This window comes from Callithrix jacchus, chromosome 2 (genome assembly GCF_049354715.1).
Source record: "Callithrix jacchus isolate 240 chromosome 2, calJac240_pri, whole genome shotgun sequence".
In the NCBI taxonomy this organism is placed as follows: Eukaryota; Metazoa; Chordata; class Mammalia; order Primates; family Cebidae; genus Callithrix; species Callithrix jacchus.
The window spans coordinates 68,449,103-68,471,512 of record NC_133503.1 but is presented as its reverse complement, the minus strand read 5'-3'; the positions used below and the strand labels follow the sequence as shown (position 1 = coordinate 68,471,512).

General features: G+C 50.6%; 2 protein-coding genes across 7 annotated transcripts; both read left to right on the top strand.

Moving 5' to 3' along the window:
- Nucleotides 1-1,790: 1,790 nt before the first annotated feature.
- Nucleotides 1,791-9,112, top strand: TMED9 (transmembrane p24 trafficking protein 9). The gene is made up of 5 exons (XM_002763518.7): nt 1,791-1,986; nt 2,126-2,226; nt 3,280-3,405; nt 3,767-3,913; nt 4,902-9,112. The coding sequence occupies exons 1-5, from the start codon at nt 1,803-1,805 to the stop codon at nt 5,049-5,051; spliced, it is 708 nt and encodes a 235-aa protein (XP_002763564.1). The 5' UTR covers nt 1,791-1,802; the 3' UTR covers nt 5,052-9,112.
- Nucleotides 9,113-12,176: 3,064 nt separating this feature from the next.
- Nucleotides 12,177-22,107, top strand: B4GALT7 (beta-1,4-galactosyltransferase 7). 6 transcript variants are annotated; one of them, XR_008479446.2, is made up of 7 exons: nt 12,177-12,327; nt 14,255-14,416; nt 16,106-16,468; nt 19,074-19,299; nt 20,292-20,375; nt 20,695-20,917; nt 21,324-22,107. XR_008479446.2 is itself a non-coding variant. In XM_035290561.3 (7 exons), exons 1-7 carry the CDS (start codon nt 12,278-12,280, stop codon nt 21,477-21,479), a joined length of 1,146 nt encoding a protein of 381 aa, XP_035146452.1. In that variant the 5' UTR covers nt 12,177-12,277; the 3' UTR covers nt 21,480-22,107. The 6 variants fall into 6 exon arrangements, 4 of the variants coding, with proteins under 4 accessions (XP_035146452.1, XP_035146455.1, XP_035146454.1 ...); XM_035290561.3 differs by having other exon boundaries at nt 20,695-20,799; XR_013531993.1 differs by lacking the exon at nt 14,255-14,416.
- The last annotated feature ends 303 nt before the right edge of the window (nt 22,108-22,410 follow it).

Genomic DNA, 22,410 nt, shown 5'->3' with positions numbered 1-22,410 from the left:
GCACAAGGATTACGATTTCTCCACATCCCTGTCAATGCTTGTAGATTTTTCTTTTCCTTTTTTTTGCTAGTAGCTATCTTAACGGGTCTATGACGTAGTATCTTGTTCTTTACCTCATTGTGATTTGTGTTTTCCTTATGATTAGTGATGTTGAGTATCTTTTCAAGTGCTTACTGGCCATTTGTTGATCATTGGAGAAATGTCTATTCAAGTCATTCATTGTGATTTTTGAATCAGGTTGTTCTTTTTTTGTTGCTGAGTTTTAGGAGTCTCTGCTTATTCTGGATATTAATCCTTTGTCAGATACATGATTTGCAAATATTTTCTCCCATTCTGTGGGTTGTCTCTTTACTCTGCTATAGTGGCTTTTGATGCACAAAATGTTTTAATTTTCATAAAGTCCAGTTTATCTATTTTTCTTTTGTTGCCTGTGCCTTTAGTGTTATATCCAGGAAATCTGTTGCCAAATCCGATGTGGTTAAGCATTTGTTCTATGGTTTCTATGAGTTTTATGCTTTCGGATTTTAAAAATTCTGGGTCTCTTTGAGTTAATTTTTATATATGGCGTTAGAGAAGGATCCACCTTCATTCTTTTCCATGCGGATATCCTGTTTTCCCAGCACCATTTGTTGGAAAGACTGTCCTTCTTCCCCCCATTTAATGGATTACCACCTTGTTAAAAATTATTTGACCATATATGGGAGGGCGTATTTTGGAGCTCTCTATTCTATTCCACTGGTTTATATGTCCGCCTATATGCCAGTACCACACTGTCTTGATGACTGAAGCTTGGAAGTAAGTCTTGAAATCAGGAAGTGTGAGTTCTTTAGCTTTATTCTTTTTTCAGGATTGTTTTGGCTAATCAAGATCCCTTGAGATTCTATATGAATTTTAAAATGAGTTTATCTGTTTCTACAAAAAATATCATTGGGATTTTGATAGGGATTGCATTAAATCTGAGATTGCTTTGGGTAATATTGACATCTTAACTATATTAAGGATGATTTTTTATTACCGATTCGATCTCCTCACTAGTTATAGGTTTATTCAGATTTTATTATCTATTCTGAGTCATTTTTGCATTTCTCTAACTTTGTCCATTTCATCTATGTTATCCAATGTGTTGGCTTATATTTGGCTCATGGTACTCTCTTATGATCCTATTCTACAGAATTCTATTTCTGTAGAATTGAAAGTAACGAGCCATTGCGGTCGGGATCGGCAGCAGAGGTGTGTGTGTGTGTGTGTGTGTGTGTGTGTGCGCGTGTGGTGGTCAGAGGAATGTCTGAGAGGATAACACCTGATTTAGGAGTGGACAGGGTATGAAGACAAAGAAGTGGTATGGGAGACCTTGGCTTTAAAAAAAAAAATCTTTCTTTGATAATACATTTGTGCATTATTTTGTCATTCTCTATAAATTCGATTTTTAAAGATAGAAGCAAATTAAGAGTGGTAGATGCTGTGCCAAGGAAAGTCAGGGACCCTAAGGTTCGAATCCTGTCTCCGTTCGTAATTCGCTCCGCGACCTCAAACAAAATACCTCAGTTTCATCTATAAAAAGCTGGTAACCATCTTCAGTCGCCCGGCCAGGAACGGAGTCAACGGAAATAAGTTTTTATTCAGGGGCATTCACTCTCTCCCAGGTAAAAGCTGCGCCCCAATCAGGTACTGCCGCGCCAGGACCGCAGGACATCTCGGGACTTGTGGTCCACCTGGCGGAACTCGCGGTCCCGGCAGGCACCGCGGCGGCGGCAGGGCGACGTGGCGCGGTAGGTTACGGCTGCGCGGGCGGGTGGAGCAAGATGGCTGTGGAGCTGGGCGTGAGGGTCGTCCGGCCCCGGGCCGGAACCGAGCTAGGTGGAGTGATGCGGACGCTCCTGCTGTTGTTGTGGCTGGCGACGCGCGGAAGCGCGCTCTACTTTCACATTGGAGAGACGGAGAAGAAGTGCTTTATTGAGGAGATCCCGGACGAGACCATGGTCATAGGTGTGGGGGCGGGGAGGAAGGGGCGAGTTTGGAACGTGACCATGGTCTTGGGGCAGGGGATGCGAGACAGTCGGCTCTCTAGTGCTCAGGCGGTCGCGGATGCACTCCTCTGACCTGGGATCGTCCTGTTTCCTTCCAGGAAACTACCGGACGCAGCTGTATGACAAGCAGCGGGAGGAGTACCAGCCGGCCACACCGGGGCTTGGCATGTTTGTGGAAGTGAAGGACCCAGAGGACAAGGTGAGCCGACCCCTTCCCCTCCGCCAAGATATTCTCTAGGCAGGCTCTGGTACTTCCTCTTCTAGTTCCTGCATTTGCTAAAAGTGGTAGAGACGGTTGATGTTGTGGAACTATCCCAGAGTTTCACTGCAGGCCAAATGTGGGCTGCTGCAGCGCTACCTGCTCCTCTCAACTTCCTACTGACTGATGCGTGACCCTGCCAAGTTAGTTACTTTTCCTGGAACCATTTTCCTAGTCTGTGAAATGGGTGGATTAATTGTGGTGATAAAAATCAAAGAGTTTTGTCAACTCTAAAGCTGTGGCATGAAGACTTTAAGATTTCACAAAACAGGATACTTTCCCCACAATATGAGCAGCTTTTAATCTTCACAGATAAGGATATTAAAATGAAAGCCAAAACCCTTCAGCTGTCACCTTCTGTCACTTTTTATTAAAAAACAAACATGGTGGGGTGCGGTGGCTCATGCCTGTAATCCCAGCACTTTGGGATGCTGAGGGGGTTGGATCATTTGAGGCCAGGAGTTCAAGACCAGCCCGGGCAACCCCCATCTGGCAAACTCCATCTCTACTAAAGACACAAAAAACATTCGCCAGGCATGGTGGTGCACGTCTGTAATCCCAGATGCTTGGGAGGCTGAGGCACGATAATCACTTGAATCCAGGAGGTGGTGGCTGCAGTGAGCTGAGCCAGCACCACTGCACTCCAGCCTGGATGACAGAGTGAGACTCTGTCTCAAAAACAAAAACAAACACCCCCCCCCCAAAAAAAAGCAGCTCACATCAAAAGAGTTGAAAGGACATGAGCTATAAAGGAAAGCCCTTCCCAAGAGCAGTCACTTGCCACCCTGATGTCAGACTCTCAGACACTAAACCCCTGCTCCAAAGAGTTCTTAGACAAGCATATGGCAACAGCAGCTGAGTAGCTTTGGAGCTTTTTAGTGTTGTGAGATGCCAAAGGCTGTGCTTATCAACTTTTTGGTACTTAGAGCCTTAAGCAGTGTTTTCCTCCGATCTCTACCATCACACTAACTAAAGCTTGTTCCCTTTCTTCAGGTCATCCTGGCCCGGCAGTATGGCTCCGAGGGCAGGTTCACTTTCACTTCCCACACTCCTGGCGAGCACCAGATCTGTCTTCACTCTAATTCCACTAAGTTCTCCCTTTTTGCTGGAGGCATGCTAGTAAGTGGGCCCATGTGGGACTTGCAGCTTTCGGCCTTCATCCTTTGGTGAGGACTGGGGAAACTGGTGATGCTGTGAGTGTGAGATGAGTATGTCAGATTTTGTGTCTTCTAAGAACACTGGATCTCCAGTGGATATCCAGGACAGAGTGGCCGAGCTCTCTGTATATGTCTCACTCAGCACCAGCCCAGGCTTAACACTTGCTTGTGTGCCCAGAGCTCCATGGGGCTAGACACTGGAGAGGGCCCAGTCTGTTGGCTAAATGAACAGATGAAGGAAAGTGGGGAATAAGCTATCAGTCTTTGGCAGGAATATAGAGCAGGGCTGCTAGATTTCCTTTATCTCCTTTGTCTGTCCCCAGAGAGTTCACCTGGACATCCAGGTAGGTGAGCATGCCAATGACTATGCAGAAATTGCTGCTAAAGACAAGTTGAGTGAGTTGCAGCTACGAGTGCGACAGCTGGTGGAACAAGTGGAGCAGATCCAGAAAGAGCAGAACTACCAGCGGGTGAGTGATTGGACTGGGAGTAGGGGTCTTCTTCCTAGAAGCTGCCCACTGGCTAAGCCAGGAATTTCATATCAGATGCATTCTGAGACCCCTAAGGGACTTACCTGCACTGGATTGTAGGTCATGGGGCAGGTATTACTAACTCCACCTTGTAATTGAGGATACAGACTCCTAAGAGGCTGTCATTGCCCTAAATCACAGGTATACACAGAATGGCACAGTAGGGTTGTGTTGATACCAACATCTTGGGTGCTCTTTCAGTGCTCCACATGCTCTCAGGATCACCGGTGCTGAGGAACAAGAGAGTACCATGAATGAATCTGTGACCTTAAGGACTAGTAGGGCAGTGACCCATCTAAACAAGCACAGCTACTGTTCAGTGTCACCTGGGGGCCTCCTTGCAGAAATGCCAGTCCTGGGTTTACAGATGTTCCATTTTTTTCAAGAGGAAATAGCCAGGTTTCTTATGTGAACATTTTAATATATTTTTAATTTTTTTCTATTGCAGTTGCATAAATTACCTGAGTTTTAAGTGTTGTCAAAATACTGTATACTGTGTGAGCCCAGCAAAACAAACATAAAGGCTGGATCCAGCCCCCAGCCTGCCAGTTTACAGCCTGTGCCCACCATCTTCAAGGAACAGTCTGGGAAACCCAGGCAGAGGGCTTAGAGCAAGTCCATTGCTGCCTGCTCCAGGACAGCTCTGTCTTGTGGGGTAATTCCACAACGACCTTACCCTCTCCCAGGCACCAGGGCAGGACTAGGTGAGGACTATCCCTGATAGGTGAAGATACAGACTTGGGAGAATGAGTAGGTTGCCTGACATCATCGAGTGAGGGTAAAGATAGTCCCCAGGTAGAGTGACACTTTGCAGGCACTTGGCTAGAACCTGGACAAAGCTGGCTGACTTTGGGTATCCTGTTGGGCTGGGAATCCAGCAGTTATAGCAGCGCCAGCCAACTCAGGCTCACTTTATATTCCCCCACAGTGGCGAGAGGAGCGCTTCCGGCAGACCAGTGAGAGCACCAACCAGCGGGTGCTGTGGTGGTCCATTCTGCAGACCCTCATCCTCGTGGCCATCGGTGTCTGGCAGATGCGGCACCTCAAGAGCTTCTTTGAAGCCAAGAAGCTTGTGTAGCTGTCCCAGGCATCACAAACCGTCCTCCCAGGCTGGGGGAGAAAGGACCTCCTGGAACCTACTTCTTCTGGCAGGAGGACTGGTTCCCAGCCATACATGTTCTGGAAGGGAGAGGGGCTGCAGGCACCCACAGGTACAAGCTGCAGGCAGCAGCTTGGCTGGCTAATACTGAGCAAGTGGTGGGGCAAAAGCCTGCCCTCTCCCTCTGGCCTCTGGGCCCTTTGCAGTAATCACCTACGGGCTGGTAAAGCCCCTTCTATTGGCACCTCAGAATTACAGTGTTACTGAGCTGGGATGTGAGGCTGCTGTCAGGGGTGGGGTGGGGAGGGAATGGGCAGGCAAGCCAGTCTTCTGTCTTCCTTTGCTAACTTAGGGTTTTGAGTAGGTTGGGGTATGGTGCCTGTCATACCCACCTGCCACCCTGGGAACCTCAGTGTTCTCTCTTTCAGCCTAGACCTGCTGATCCAGGGTGTGTGTGTCAGTTGGGGGTGGGTGGAGGGGTTTGCAGTGTGGGAATGTGGCCCTGTGGTTGACCCCAGCTTCTTCACATGGTTTTACATTCTGGGGCTTAAAGAACTGGGACCAGACCAAATAGAGTCTCCTTGGTGCTGGTTGGGGTGGGGCCTACAGAGTCTTAGTTACTGATTTCATTTTCAATAAATTTAGGTTTGTTACATGGGTTTCCCAATTAAAAAAAAAAAATGATGTTTTGTCCAGTGCAAGTTACTCAACCATCAGTGGGCATAACTGCAAGGTGCTTCAGAGAACGTCAGTTCTTCCAAAGAGCAAAGCACTTCACATTGCAAAGTGAATTCCCACCAGTCAGCTTAATTTTTTCCTTCTTCTCCTTCCCTTCCATGGCAGGGAGTAGTGGGTTTGTTTAAGATCATACAACAAGTATATTGTGGGGTTGGGGCTCAAATCTACACCCTTTCCTCTGCCAGCTCCCTCGTGAAGTCCCCTCAGTTTCTAGATCAGTCAGCAGAATTGTCGTGGGTGCAGCCAGGAAGTCCCTGGTAAGGAGGTACACTGAACAGGGGAGTGCTACAGGACAGCCACCCTGGTCTGGCGGGGACAAGGATGTTGATGGGCTTAACCAACAGCAAGTGATTTCAACCAGGACCCTGAGGGAGAGAAAGGATTCTGCTGGAAGGAAATGGTAGGACAGAGGTGGTTGGAGGAGTGGAAGCAAACAGCTGGAATGGAGGTAGATGGGTGTTTTGTTTCACTTGGAGAGGGTGTTGTGAGGAAGCTGGAAAGGAAGGTTGGATTCAACTTAAAAGAGCCTCAGGCTGGGCGTGGTGGCTTGAGCCTGTAATCCCAGCACTTTGGGAGGCCGAGGCGGGTAGATCATGAGGTCGAGATCGAGACCATCCTGGTCAACATGGTGAAACCCCGTCTCTACTAAAAATACAAAAAAGTAGCTGGGCGTGGTGGCGCGTGCCTGTAATCCCAGCTACGCCGGAGGCTGGGGCAGGAGAATTGCATGAACCCGGGAGGTGGAGGTTGCAGTGAGCTGAGATCGCGCCATTGCACTCTAGCCTGGGTAACAAGAGCGAAACTCCGTCTCAAAAAAACAAAAAAGCCTCTAGCTCCAGGTAAGAGATTCAGACATGCCTGCCTTTCAAGAGGTGCTGCAGGCACCCACAGGCACAATTTGAAGCCAGCAGCTTGGCTGGCTAACAGCAGGCAGTGGGGCAAATGCCGGCCCCCTCCCTCTAGCCTCTGGGCCCTTTGCAGTAATCACCCAGGGGCTGGTAAAGCCACTGAGAGCCCTGTTGGCACCTCAGTATCACAGTGTTACTGAAGTGATAGGAGGCTGCTGTTGAGAGTTGAGGGAGGGGAATGGGCAGGCAGTTTTGAGAACCTTCCGACAAGAAACATGAGAAAGGTTACAGCAGTGTAAGAAAGACTGGGAACAAGGAGACAAGTTAGGTGGCTGCTTACCCTACTGGGAGGATGTAATCTGGGCCAATGATGCCAACTAGTTTTTCTCCACATGAAAAAAAAATTATTTTTGGCTGAGCACAGTGGTTCACACTTGTAATCCCAGCAATTTGGGAGGCCGAGGCAGGTGGATGGCTTGAGGCCAGGACTTTTGAGACCAGCCAGGACAACATGGTGAAACCTTATCTCTACTAAAAATACAAAAAATCAGCCAGGTGTGGTGGTGCGTGCCTGTAATCTCAGCTATTCTGGAGGCTGAGACAGGAGAATAGCTTGAACTCGGGAGACAGAGGTTGCAGTGAGCCAAGATAGTGCCATTGCACTCCAGCCTTGGCAACAGTGAGACTCTGTTTCCAAAAAAAATTTTGAAGAACAGCTTTAAAATTGCAGAAAAATTTTGAAGACATTTTCCTATTATTAACATAATACATAACTTTATCCAGACTTCCTTAGTTTTTTTTTTTTTTGAGATGGAGTCTTGCTTTGTTGCTAGTCTGGAGTGCAGTGGCATGATCTTGGCAACCTCTGCCTCCTGGGTTCAAGTGATTTTCCTGCCTCAGCCTCCCCAGTAGCTGGGACTACAGGTGTGCGCCACCATGCCCAGCTAATTTTCTTTTGTATTTTTGGTAGAGATAGGATTTCACCATGTTGGCCAGAATGGTCTCGATCTCCTGACCTCGTGATCTGCCCATCTCGGCCTCCCAAAGTGCTGGGATTAGAAGTGTGAGCCCCTGTGACCAGCCCAGACTTCCTTCATTTTTACCTACTGTCCTTTTTCTGTTCCAGGATTCCACATCACATTTAATCACTGTGTCTCCTTAGGCTCCTTTTGGCTGTGACATATTTAGACCTTCCTTGTTTTTGATGATTCCTTGACAGCTTTGAGGAGTATAGGTCAGGTATTTTGTAGAATTTCTCGGCTAGGATTTGTCCGATTTTTTTTTTTTCTTATCACTGCACTCCAGCCTGAGCAACAGAGTGAGACACTATCTCCTAAAAAATAAACAAATAAAATAAAAAGTGCTGGGGTCCATATCCAAGCCCACAGCCAATTGCAATATGTGAATCCTTGCTTTGATTCATGTAGTCTGCCATCTTGTCTAAGTGTCAAATGATGCTCACATTGTGTGTAACTACTTCCACCTTTGTGCAGCTTCTCTTTCCTTAAATATGCAGAAGCAGGTTGCACAGAGTTCTGAGAAAATCAAATAATAAATCAGCTGTGTGCAGTGGCTCATACCTGTAATCTCAGCACTTTAGGAAGCTGACAACAGGATTGCCTGAGGCCAGGAGTTTGAGACAAGCCTGGGCCACATAACCAGATCCTGTCTCTGCAAAAAAATAAAAAAATTAAAAATTATCAGGGAATGGTAGCACACCTTTTTTTTTTTTTTAAAGAAAGAAAAAGTGAAGGAGAGGAAGAAAGAGGAAGAAAAAGAGGGAGAGAGAATGGGAATGTAGCTTTATTCTAAAATGGGTATTAATAATGGCCAATCAATACTTTGTATATTTAAGGTGGAGAATGTATATTTTGTGTACTTAAAGTGGAGAGCTCTATAAATATTTATTGAGTTCCGGATCTGAGTTCAAGTCCTGGATATCCTTATTAATTTTCTGTCTTGTTGAGTCTAAATCTCTTTATGAGTCTTATGTATCTGGGTGTTAGGATCGTTAGCTCTTATTGTTGCATTGATCCTTTTACTACTATATCTTTGTTGCTTTGAAATCTATTTTATCAGATGCGAGAATTGCAACTCCTGCTTTTTATTTATTTATTTATTTTTGCTCTTCATTTGGTTGGTAAATCTTTCTCCATCCCTTTGTTTTAAGTCTTTGTGTATCTTTGGATGTAAAATGGGTCTGGATGTAGCATACCATTAGGTTTTGGCTATATCTTTTGATTGGGGGATTTAGTCAACTTAAATTTAGGGTTACTGCCATTTGATGTTAACTGGCTATTTTATCTATTCGTTGATGTAAATTCTTCTTTATGTTGATGCTCTTTATTTTTTGGTATATTTTTAGAAAGGCTCATACCGGTTGTTTCTTTCTATGTATAATGCTTCTTTCAGCTCTTGTAAAGCCGGCCTGGTGGTAATAAAAATCTCTGAGTACTTGCTTGTTCATAAAAGATTTTATTTTTCCTTCAGTTGTGAAGCTTAGTTTGGCAGGATATGAAATTCTGGGCTGAAAGTTCTGTTCTTTAAGGATGTTGAATATCGGCCCCCACTCTCTTCTGGCTTGTAGGGTTTCTGCTGAGAGATCTGCTGTAAGTCTAATAGGCTTCCCTTTGTGGGTAACCTGACCTTTCTCTCTGGCTGCCCTTAATATTTTCTCCTTCGTTTCAACCCTGGTGAATCTAACAATTATGTGCCTTGGGGTTGCTCTTCTTGAGGAATATCTTTGTGGTGTTCTCTGTATTACCTGGGGTTGAATATTGTCCTGCTTTGCTAGATTTGGAAAGTTTTCCTGAATAATATCCTGAAGAGTATTTTCCAGCTTGGATTCATTCTCTTCATCGTATTCAGGTACACCTATCAAATGTAAATTAGTTCTTTTCACATAGTCCCATATTTCTTGGAGACTTTGCTCATTACTTTTTATCCTTTTTTCTCTATTGTCGTCTCGTTTTATTTCATTAAGTAGATCTTCAACCTCTCATATCCTTCCTTCTGCTTGATCAATTCGGCTATTCAAACTTGTGCATGTTTCGCTAAGTTTTTGTGTTGTGTTTTTCAACTCCGTTAGTTCATTTATATTCCTCTCTATATTGTCTATTCTTGTTAGCATTTCGTCAAACCTTTTTTCAAAGTTCTTAGTTTCTTTACATTGGGTTAGAACAAGTTCTTTTAACTCCCAGAAGTTTCTTATCATCCACCTTCTGAAGCCTACTTCTGTTAATGGCACACAGTCCTTTTCCATCAGGGCTTGTTCCGTTGCTGATGAGGAACTGTAATCCCCTGTAGAGGGAGAGGGGTTCTGATTTTGGGTATTATCAGCCTTTTTAGGCTGGTTTCTTCCCTTTGTTATAAATTTATCCATCTGTCGTCTTTACGATTACTGCCTTTCTAGTTGAGTTTCTGAGTGGACGCCCAGTTTATTGATTCCTAGTGCTGGAATCCTAGCAACCCACTGCGCCAGCCAAAACAGCAGCGATAAGACTGATGGTGCTCTTCTGCTCGGGAATGTCCTCCCATTTACTCTGCATGAAGAGCTGCTGCACCGAGGCGCCGGCAAAACCGCTGTGCTGGCCACAAGAGTCGCACTAGCGACCCGTGGGGCCCCTTTACTGGGAATCTTCTGGTCCGTGAGCGACGAAAATTCGTCTGAAAGTGTGGCATCCTCTCGTTCTCTGCGCTTTCACTGGGAGCTACAATCCCGAGCTGTTAGCGATCAGCCATCTTGGATCTCTCTCTTGTCTGATGTTTTTCTCATGATTAGGGTTGTGGGTTTTTGAAAAGAGACCACAGGCCGGGCACGGTGGCTCACATTTGTAATTCTAGCCAAGGCGGGCAGATCACCTGAGGTCAAGGGTTCAAGATCAACATGGCCAATATGGCAAAACCCCGTGTCTACTAAAAATACAAAAATTAGCCAGTTGTGGTGGCAGGCCCCTGTAATCCCAGCTACTCGGGAGGCTGAGGCAGGAGAATTGCTTGACCCCAGGAGGTGGAGGTTGCAGTGAGCCAAGATTGCACCACTGCACTCCAGCCTGAGCAACAGAGTGAGACTCTCTCAAAACAAAAGAGATCACAGAGTTGAAGTTCCATTCTCATCCTGTTATGTTACTTAAACATGGCTTATAGCTGAATATCACATTTAAAAATTAGATAGTTAGGATTTTTATATGAGATCTGATTTCTTGAGATGATGAATCTGACAATCTGAAGTAGGGCTTCATCCTGATATAGTAACAGCTAACTGGATGGAGTGGTGGCTGTCCTCTTTAGATGGGCTGTGGATTGGCCAAGGTTCTGGTGTAGAGTGCAGTGCCTTGGGGGAGTCAAGAGGAAGGGGAATGGGTGGATTATATACTTCCAGGTTTAAAGGGTAAAGGTGTTATTGGGAATTATTCATTTTCCACTCATAGTGAAGTTCTCTCTGAAGCAGAGTGATTAAGATAGATTGTGGGGAAACAAAAACCAAAAACTCAAAACCCATAGATTGTGCAACTAAACTACCTGATTTGCCTCTCTATGCCTCAGTTCCCTCAGCTTTAAAGTGGGAATAAGTCCCAACCGATAAGTACTACACGAGATAACCCTCATGTAATAAGAATTGTTAACAATGGCACATAATAAGAACTTAACAGATGTTTGCCATTAGGAAACTTAAAGTTTACTTGGAAGAGCAGAGGAGGTCAAGTCTAACAACTGCCACTTTCTTTTTCCTGGTAGGAGGCTAACAGGAGGGATGTGGTGGAGGTGAGGGGGATGGTTACATTCCCACGGTGACCGGGCAGATATGGGAACTCAGTCTCCTATTCCTTTCTTCAGTTCCCAGCTCCACCAAAGTACCCTTTTCCGGGATGACAGCTGTCATTTATGGCGTTGAACTGTATGCCTAGCGTACAGTTCAACGCCATAAAGTTGAACAAGTGTACAAGTGTTTGCACTTTCTCCTTGAATCCCCACAGCTACCATATAGAATAGGAGCCACTGATATACCCATGTGAGGAAACAGATCCAGCGATGGAGCTTGCCTCAAAACACAGCTGTATTGGCAGAGTCGGGTTTCAAATTCAGTCGACTTGTCTTCGGAGCTCGGCTCCTAACGCCTGCTTGGGCTGTCGGCTGAACTTAGCGTGGATCGCTGAGCTTGGCTTTGCCCGTCCAAGTCTGTGCAGAGGAGAACGTGCCACCTGGGCCGAGTAGGGGATCCCGGGACTCTCCCGCCTCCCCTCCGGAAGAGGACGGAGATACAGAGTCTCCCCGAGCGCTGGTTTGGAAGTCTGGACACTTAGGTCCAGTGCCAGCCCAGTGACTTGTTGGGAGGTCCTGAGCCTCTGGGCTTCAGTTTCTCGGGCTGTCAGCCGGGTCCCGGGGCGGATAGGAAGGAGCTGCTCCGCGCTGGAGGCGCGCCCTCGCTGCTCGCAAGCAGAACCTTGCAGGCGGCGGCTCCGGGAGCTGGCGGTGCGGCCGGAGCAGCGGACCCGGCGGACCCGGGGGCGGGGCGGACAGGCCTGGGCGGGGCCAGAGGCGGAGGCGCCGCGTAGGCCCGGGAGGCCGGGCGGGCAGGGCTGCGAGCCCTTGCCCCATGCGCCGCCGCCTCCCTGCACGATGTTCCCCTCGCGGAGGAAAGCGGCGCAGCTGCCCTGGGAGGACGGCAGGTGAGAGGCTGCGGCCGGCCCGAGCCCGGTCCTCCTGGGCACCGCTCCTTTTCGGGCCGCCCGCAGAATCTGGGAGCCCGAGGCCGTCGCGTCTCCGTGTCTGTGGGTCCCTGTGAGGGCGTAAGGTTCTTTTTGTGGGTCCCTGGCCCTCTGCTCCGGTTTCTGTCTGCCTGTGTGGGTTTGTCTCTCCCGCCCTCCGCCACTCCCCGCCCCCTCTCTCTCCCTTTCCGCGACGCTCGTTCTCCCCCATCACTTCCCCCTCACCCCATGAGTCTGTATTTCTCCATTGACCTCCCTTTGGGAGTTTTCTGTTCCTCTCTTTGCTAGTCTCTCTCATTATGTGTGTCGTTGTGTCTGCTTCTCCACCAGCCTCCCTTTATCTGCATGCGGGTCTCTGACTCCGCTGACCTCTCGCCATGGATTTGTGTTTCTCATCTGCCTCTGATCTCTGAGGGCGTTTTTCCATTTTTCTGGTCTCTGCCTCCCTCATCACATTTATATAGCCTCCAACCCTACCCTCCCTTCTTAACCTCCCCCCCCCATCCTTCGCAGGCTACCCAGCAGAACCCACCAGACAGAAGCTCCGTTCGCTGCCTGGCTGGTCACTGCCTGGCACGTACCGGACACTCCTCATATACCCATTAGTCCATTTCCTGTGCAGCTGTACTTGCCCTATGCGGAAGATGTGAGCTTGGCCCACACCTTAGCGAATGATGTTTTTCACTAAAGCAGAATGGGAGAATCGATTTGACTGCCTCCATTTGGGGGCACTTGAGATGCTGGAGATATGCCCCTAAAAGTCTCACAGAACACATAACTGGATCTTCTCCCAGTGAATGACTCTTCATTTCCTTCATGTTTCTTTAGTTTGCCAGGTGCCATGAGATTCTGGAATTTAGTGGGCACAACTGCTTACTCTTGGGGAGTTTTCAGACTTGGTGTTGAAAGGACAAGAGGAATATAACAGGAAGCATGGATTAGAGTTTGACCTGGGCAGGAGTTCTCCTTAATAATGTGAGCAGAGGGCCGGGTGCGGTAGCTCACACCTGTAATCCCAGCACTTTGGGAGGCCGAGGTGGGCGGATCACCTAAGGTCAGCAGATCGAGACCCATCCCGGCCAACATGGTGAAACTCCGTCTCTAAAAAAAAAAATGTGAGCAGAGACCATTGCATCTTTCTGACCACAGCCTTTCCATTGCTGAGACAGTTATCACAATATTGACTCTGCAGCTATGCGAGGATTAAAGGAGAGCATACATGTAAATACCTTGGCACTGCCTGGCACAAGAGGAGGTGCCAGTTGTTTTCCAGTTACCTTTGCAGCTTTGAGGCTCTGTAACCAGAGCAGCTGAGGATTCAAACCTTGTAGTACAAAGGTTTGTATGAGACAAGAAAGGAAAGGTAATAGAGGAGCATTTGTTTCCTGGTCCCTTTCCGTAACTGTGTTTCCACAGAAATAAACTGATGTCAGTTCTGTGCTTTTGATACAGTGCTGCAATGATCCACACCACAGATGCAGGCTAGTGTAGCAATTGAGTGTGGGCTCTGGATCCAGCCTGACTGGGTTTGAATCCGCCTCTTACTAGCCTTGGTCAATGATTGATGAGTGTGACAAAGCTTCTTTGGACTTCCCCTCAGATCCAGAACGGGCTGGTCCTGGGAGCTTCTGGGACTGCAGATCTGGAGTTTACCACTAGAGGGCACAAGGAGCAGCTCTTCTCAGTGTCCACTGTCCTGAGGAATTGGGACTCTGGGTTCAATTGAATTGCTCAGCGGTTTGTTCTCTTAGAGCACAGGATGATGCCCATGGGGACGTGTTCCTCGTAGGAGAGGGGAGCAGGGCCAAGGGAATAGTATGTGAAAGTACTCAGAGTGCCCAATCCATGCCGTTCCCCTGGGTAATAGTCACTGCTTCTTTTCCTGAAGGTGGGATATCACCCCATATCCATCTCTCCAGTCTCTACCCTGTCCCCAGAAAAAGCCCAGAGGGCAAGGGAGAATCTGTAGAGGTTCCAGCCTTCCCAGGCCACTCTCAGGACTGGGCTGTGCTCCTCTCCAGCTGAAACCACCACCACAGGATAATGGGGGGTAAGTCCAAAGCCCTGGTGGAGGGGGTGTCCTACCAGGCCACCTCTCAGCTGTGCGTGGAACCTGCGGCTGGCTTCAAGGCTTCCAGGTTGGCAGTTGTTTCTCTAGAAAAAGGGAGAAGTTAGTCTGGCTCTAGCATGTGACTTAAAGCATACCCTAACTGCTTTAACCCTTCCTGTAACTCACTTTGTAACCTCTCTGCTGCCTGGCCTGTGCTTACTGTGCTGGGGCCACAGATATGAATATGACATGGCCTGACAAGCAAGGACACAAGGCATTATGAAAAAGCAGGAAGTAAGATGCTGTGGGAATACAAAAGTGGATGCATTCTGCAGGCAGGAGGCAGTGCTGGCCATGACATTGGAGTTTGGCCCTGAGGGATCAACAGGGGGCCTCAGGCAATTAAAAAAGGACATTTCGGGCAGAAGGAGCAGACTTCGTGAGGGCTGGAGCAGGAAGGAATGTGACAAGTGGAAAAGCTCTGAGGTGCCCAGGATGAGAACATGGGGCTAAGTTTGGAAGCACCTGGAGTTGGGGCCAGGCGACAGAGGGCTTTGACTGTCAGGCCAAGAGGTTGGCCTTTGTCTTGCAAACAGAGGAGGGGAAGGTCATTCAGAAGATTGAAAAGGGGTTGCAGCAGGGCAAGGAGCAGATGATTGAGGAAGGATGGGGGGGACTTAGGAGATAGAATTTATAAGACCTGATAGCTAATTGCTGACTTTTACAAATTGTGGATTCCTTTGCAGATTATTTTGGGGAGAAGGTAGGGGGCATAGAGGAAGCTTCCCCCTTCGTGGATTCTTGAGCTCCTCTCAGCATACTTACGAACTTCCAGAGGAGGGGCAAAGGAAGCCGGTGAATTCCACCTGTTTCTTTGTATTTGCTAACCAAAAGGTCTGTCTCCTTGCATCACCCCAATGTCTAAGACATTTCATTTGTTTTTCCAAGTTTCTGAAATCAGTGCCTGTGCTATACCCAGCCCTCATCTTTCCTTCCCTCTCTTGTCTCTCATCTTTGATCACATGCGCTGCCTCTTGGACTAAAGGTTTGAGGTTTGTTCAGTGAACTGCCACTGACATTTGGGTCTTGCATTGCTTTGGGAGCAGGTCTGATCTTCCCAGAGTCAACGTTGGTCATTTCACCTGGACTAATGCCAGCACACACCCATATCTGGGTGGCCTTTCTGATCATTCTGGGAAGTAGGACGGAGTCACGGCTTCTGCTGGGGTGGATTTGTGGGGGAATGGATTTGGAAGGCAGTGGGTTGCATCTCTAAGGTGGGGCTTCTGTCATTGGCCCAGGACATTGAGCCACTGTCATGGGGAGGAGCACATGCAAGTGGCAGGAGCCTCCTCATTCTTGCCCTGAGCAGCTCTGACCAGGACTTGGTCACAGAAAGTAAGAGAGCATCGAGGAACTAGGGCAGCTCTGTGACCTGGGAATGGTTCAGATGGCTTCCCAGGAGTGGGTGGCACGGATTGGGTGTAAAGAGGTAAGCAGGATTCTCATGCATGGTAGTGGCATGAGCAAAAACATTAAAGTTGCTTTTGCACTAATTCCCAGGTGCTTGGGGTAGACCAGTTATGTGCAGCCTCCTTGTGGGGAGGCCAGGGAGGGGGTCTGTCAGAGGACCCCAGCTCAGCCCAGCCCTGCCTTGCCCCTCTGACCCTGTCCCTACTCTTGTCCCAGGTCCAGGTGGCTCTCTGGCAGCCTCCCTCGAAAATGCTCCGTCTTCCACCTCTTCGTGGCCTGTCTCTTACTGGGCTTCTTCTCCCTACTCTGGCTGCAGCTCAGCTGCTCTGGTGACGTGGCCTGGGCAGCCAGGGGACAAAGGCAGGAGACCTCCGGTCCTCCCCGAGCCTGCCCCCCAGAGCCGCCCCCTGAGCACTGGGAAGAAGACACATCATGGGGCCCCCACCGCCTGGCAGTGCTAGTGCCCTTCCGTGAACGCTTCGAGGAGCTCCTGGTCTTTGTGCCCCACATGCACCGCTTCCTGAGTAGGAAGAAGGTCCAGCACCACATCTACGTGCTCAACCAGATGGACCACTTCAGGTAGCGCCTGCCCCCACCTCCTCCCCTCCCGACACCCCTTTCCTGGGCTCAGGCTTCTCAGGCCTGTGAGAGGCCACCTGGGGCAGGGGCAGGAGGGTGGCAGGCCCCTCTCATTGAGTGTGACGGGAATCTTTGGAGAGGGCCCTGATCTAACTGCCATTTTGAAAAGCTCACTGTGGCTGCTGTGTGTGGAGTGGATTATACCAGTGTAAGAAGAGAAGCAGGGAGACCAGTTAGGTGGTTATTGCTGTGGTATGAGATGACAGTGGCTTGATGGTGTGGTGCTGGGCGGGTGGGTGTGGGGGGCAGATAGACAGGTGCTGTGGAGGAAGCCCAGATTGGCTGGGGAATTAGGGAAAGGGAGGATCAAGGCCACGGCTTTTAACGTTGCCCACAGCCTGGCATTATTCTGAAATCCCCATCCTTAACAAAAAGTGCTTCCTTCCATGACCACAGCCTGGCATCTCACCCTCCAGCCCCTCACCTCCTTTCCCTCCAGTTAACTCCCACTGGAAGATAGATTCTCAGCCCCACCAGCCTGATCTTCCCACCTTTTCAAGTCTCCTTGATCTGGATCCCCAGGTCCCCCCACCTTTTCCCTGCCACTCTCCTTGTCTTTACTTTTCCTTACCTAGCCTGGAGTCCAAGGTCCGCCACTAAAATCCTCCCTAGCATACTCCCTCAAGCCTCTGGCCCCTTGTTGCTGCCATAATCCCAGCTTGACTTACTCCAGCCGTTTGCTCCACACCAACGCCTGAGCACTGGAGGGGACTGGAGAGAAAAGATCACATATGAGGCGGCCACACTGCTGCCCCTCTGCCAATGAGTCCCCCCAGGAAGGCCCTCTGCTCTGCTGGGAGCCTCACTTTCATCTGGTCTGTCCACTGCAGCCTTTAAAACCATCTTTTCTCATTCCTCCCCTGTCCTTACTCTTAGCTGATGACTTTGCTTCCATTTTCAGAAAACAGGATGAAATGGAAGAGAACTTTCCCTGGTTTCCGCCACCTCGACTCACCTCTCAGCCTCTGTGCACAGGGATTCAGGGCTGTCCTAGCTTCTGTCTGGGCTGACTCTCCACCGTTCCTACCCCCTAGTGTTTCCTCCCACCCCCCAGTTGGCCCCTTCCTCTCCCTCATGATCAGCATTCCTCTCCTGGAGCATACCCATGAGCACACACACACTGAAGTGGCTCCTCTCTCAAAGGAAAAAGACTCCCTGGATCTCACATCCCCCAAGGCTGTTAATCCACTTCTCTGCTTTCTGGCGGACCTCCTTCCCTTTCTCTCCCCCCATCTCTCTTGAACTTATTCTGCTTAGACTCCCGTGCCCACCATGGCACAGAGCAGCTCTCACTGAGGTCACCAGCCACCTCCACTTGGTTGGTCCAGAGGCTATGCTAGGCCCGTATTCCAGGGACCTGTCAGCAGCATCTTCCTTCATAAATGCTCCTGCTTGGTGCTGGGGCAGCACCCTCTGGTCCTCCCTCTGCACCGACTGGCCCTCTGTCTCTATGGGTTCTGTTTGTCTCCCTGAGCTTTCACCATCGGGGCTTCTTGGGGCTTGGTGCTTTGGCAGCCCCCCTTTTGTAACTCCAGGCGTTGCTTGGGGCATCTCATATCATCTCCTGGCATTAAACCCCATCGCTACTCTGATGATTCCTGGGGCTATTCCCGGCCCAGACCGCTCTCCTGAACTCCAGGCTTACCAGCTTAGCCATCTACACAGTCCTTCCACATGGTGGCCTCAGAGCCACTGCAAACTTCCATGATCACAGCTGAATTGCTCGTACCCTGCTCTACTTTAGACCTGCAGTTCTTCCCTCTTCCCCATGGAAATGGAAGCTTTTTGCTTCTCTTGCTCAAGCCCAAAAGCCTCAGAGTCGTCCTCAGCCGCCCTTTCTGTGTCGTATACTGTATCTTGTCAGCAAAATCCGTCTAGAATCTGCCTGCTTCTCACCGTCACCACTGTTACCTCCTGAGCTAGGCCACCTTCATCTCTCTGTCTCTCACCTAAATTATTGCTGTAGCCTCCCAGCTGGTCTCCCTGCTTTCACCCCTGCTCCAACAGTCTATTCTCAGCACACCAGCTAGGGCGGTCCTGTCTAGACATAGGTCATAGCGTGCCCCACCCCTGCTCAGAGCCTCCACAGGGAGTCAGAGTCCCATTCTTCAGTGGCCCTTGGGCTTTGTGCAGTCACCATGTCATCCCTCGCCCTGCATACTGTCTCCTCGCCTGCTTTGCTCCCCGCCACTGCCCCCCGTACTTACCACCACCGGGCGCACTTTGTGTTTGTTTCTTTCTCTTTCCTTCTATTGGAATCTCACTTCCTCGAGAGCAGGGCCTGATTTTTCACTGCTGGGTGCTGGGGCAGCACTGGTACCGCCAGTGCTTTGAATGGTTTCTGGCACATAGTAGGTGCTCAGTAAATATTTGTGCGATGAGTGGAGGGGACAGCCCCATAGGCTGAATGAAGTCAGTGCTGAGCCAGAGGGCAGCATAGGCACCACAGGGACCCTGGGGTGGGTGCTGAGCCCCGGGGTGGGTGCTGAGCTCCGGGCAGTGAGCCTACGTGCCACCCCTGCCCAGCCTCGGCCACCCTGCACAGGTTCAACCGAGCAGCGCTCATCAACGTGGGCTTCCTGGAGAGCAGCAACAGCACAGACTACATTGCTATGCACGACGTTGACCTGCTCCCACTCAACGAGGAGCTGGACTATGGCTTCCCTGAGGCTGGGCCCTTCCACGTGGCCTCCCCAGAGCTCCACCCTCTCTACCACTACAAGACCTATGTTGGCGGCATCCTGCTGCTCTCTAAGCAGCACTACCAGCTGGTGAGGCCCGGACAGCCCACTCTGCTCAGGCTGCAGATGGCGGGCAGGGTGGGGCAGTGCCTCTGGGGCCCAGCAGATGGAGCCCTGCCCCAGCCTGGCAGGGAAACCCGGGAGCAGACAAGCCAGTCAGCCACAGTAGCAGAACCCCTGGAAGCTGGCTTCAGAAACCTGGGGAGTTAGTGGTCCTCCACATTGAAGAGTGTGGGGGGTGGTTCAGGTGCAGCTTGCCCACCTCCCGGACACTGTCACTGGGACCCTGTTTCTCTGTCCATCTCTCAGCTCTGCCTTCCCTGCACTGGGTTTATTTGCAAGGTGGTAGTTGTCACTGCAGCCTGTACCCTAGATGGATATCCAGGCCCCAGTCTGGTGGGAGACGGGCCCTTTCCTCATAGCTCAGGCAGGAGTCCGGCTCTGAGCCGCACTGGCTCATGATTGGCTGGCTTGAGTACTGAACCCACCCGAGCCAGTGACTGGCTGGTACAACTCGTTGTCCTCGCAGACGGGTGGGCAGGAAGAACCTGGTAGCTCAGGCTGGGTCTCCTCCTCTCCAGGCCATGGCAGAAGCCCGCTTTATGGAAATGAAAGCACCTGAGCCAGGTGCAAGAATGGCTGTCTGTCATGGAGTCCAGCTGCCGCTCTCACACACACAGGAAGAGATGAGGGCAGGGTCACCAGAAGAAAGGAGAGTAAGGGAGGCAGAAATCAAGTAGGAACTGGCACTTCTGCCCATCAACAGTTCCCCAGAGAGATCCCCTCTGGCCAGTGAGAAATTTTTGAGAAGGCAAGTGTCTCACACAGGTTCAAGGACCCATGAGAACAGGAGAGGGACTGGATGTGCTGCCTCCCACAGCCCCCAGCACTGCAGAGGTGGAGAGGCCTGTAAGCACCTGTGCTTATTCAGAGCAGTTGGGGAGGAGGGCACTCCCAAGTAGTAGGAGACCAAAGGCCCCCCAGGAGGATGGGCCAAGTGACGCTGCTTGTCTCTGTGTCAGTGCAACGGGATGTCCAACCGCTTCTGGGGCTGGGGCCGCGAGGACGATGAGTTCTACCGGCGCATTAAAGGAGCCGGGCTCCAGGTGAGGCTTCCCGGGGCCCTGCTGCCACCTCAGCCATGATGGCTGCCCAGAGATTCTCTTCTGTTTCCTCAGATGAAGCTCCCCAGGTCTGGAGATGGCCCTGGTTCTGATCCCTGCCCTGACCCTGCCCTGACCCTGCCCTGCATGGTCATCTAGCCAGTTCCTTGCCCTGCGGGCCCCAGTCTCCTCTCCTGCAGGCTGTTAGTGCAGACCCCTGCCTGTGACTTCCTGGCAGGCAGTGGAACCTCAGAGGAGCTGGTGGTAAGGGCCAGGGCTCCAGGAATTGTGGCTTGACCGAGACTTCCTTTGGCCTCTCTAGCTTTTCCGCCCCTCGGGAATCACAACTGGGTATAAGACATTTCGCCACCTGCATGACCCAGCCTGGCGGAAGAGGGACCAGAAACGCATTGCAGCTCAAAAACAGGTGCTGGTTGGGCTCCTCATCAGGGACGGATAGGTGGTGATGTGGGGAGCCAACAGGTCTGAGTTTTCACCAAGTTCTCCTTGGCCCAAACGGCCCCATCCTCCCCTGCTTGGCCCAGGTCAGTTGACGGGCATTCTGCTTGGGCACTGTGCCTTGCTCTGGTGGCTTCTGGGCACCCTGGGCACTTGTGGGTCAGTCCAGATCTCAGGGTCCATGCAGGCTGGCAGGGTGGGGTGGGGGAGGCCTAGCTGAAGGTGCCAGAATCCCAGCCACACCCGGGATACAGGGATTGTACCCTCAAACAGCCCCTTATGTAGGAGGCATATGCGTCCAACAGGAGATCCTGGCTCTCCTGCTTCCTAGTGGGGCACAGCCCTGGGCAAGAGGCTTCACTGCTGTGAGCTGTGGGTTTCTCCTCTCCAGTGGGGACCACAGGACCTCTAGTGGTGAGGTTGTGTGCGGTCACTGGGCAGCTGGTACCCATGCAGCCCTGAGTCCGTGCTCTTTTCTCCCTTCTTCCCCAGGAGCAGTTCAAAGTGGACCGGGAAGGAGGCCTGAACACTGTGAAGTACCGTGTGGCTTCCCGCACAGCCCTGTCAGTGGGCGGGGCCCCCTGCACTGTCCTCAATATCATGTTGGACTGTGACAAGGCTGCCACACCCTGGTGCACATTCAGCTGAGTCGGATGGACAGTGTGGAAGCCTGTGCCTATAGGCCACGTTGCTCAGGCTCAGGACAAGGCCTCAGGTCCCAGGCTCAGCTCCAAGAGGATGTTGAGTGGCCGGGACCAAGACAACAAGCTACACAACTGCAGCCGCCCGGCCACCGACGCAGGCTTGAGCTGGACCAGGACACATGGGGTGCCTGGGACGCTGCTAGCCATGGACAGTGATCAGAGAGAATCTGGGATGTATCCTGAGTGGGACACCCCACCTTTCTGCTCACGCTACTCTGCCCTCCCTCTCATGCCCAGGCCTGCGGGCAGTGGAGAGGGCTGAGCAGGACAACCTCTCGTAAACCCTGCTTTTGTTCCTTCCCACCGGGCCGCCTCGTGCAGAGACACAGCATAGGAGCCAGCAGCTTTCATAGGTGACAGTTGTGACTGGGAGGGTTAGAACTTCAGAAACCCGAGCACAGCCACACAGAGGGGAACAGCCAGCACTGCTCCAGCTGGTTGTCGCCGTGCAGGAATGTGCACCTAGTGCTGCCAGATCCTCTGATTTTTCAAAAGAAACTAGAATGCTGGATTCTTAGGTGAAATCTTCTGATTTTTAAATGATAGCACCTAAATGAAACTTTCAAAAAGTTTGGCAGGCCAGGCAAAATGTGTTGTGGAGCGCTCGCATGTCACTTTTGGCTGAGGGACAGGGGTAGGGGTGAGTTACAAACTGGTGAGGAATTGGGCTGGGACAAGTCCAGCAGGGAGGAGAAGCCAAAGACACGAGGGTTCCTGTACCACCTCTATCCCACCAAGGCTTCTGGGCAGCCCCCTGGGTGCCCTTCTGAGCAGTCTGACCACCTGCAGGCTCTCTCTGGGTGAGCCTCATCCTGCCTTACTAGACACGGAGGAAGGAGAGTGGCTGAGGAGATTCATCCACAGTGTTGGGAACC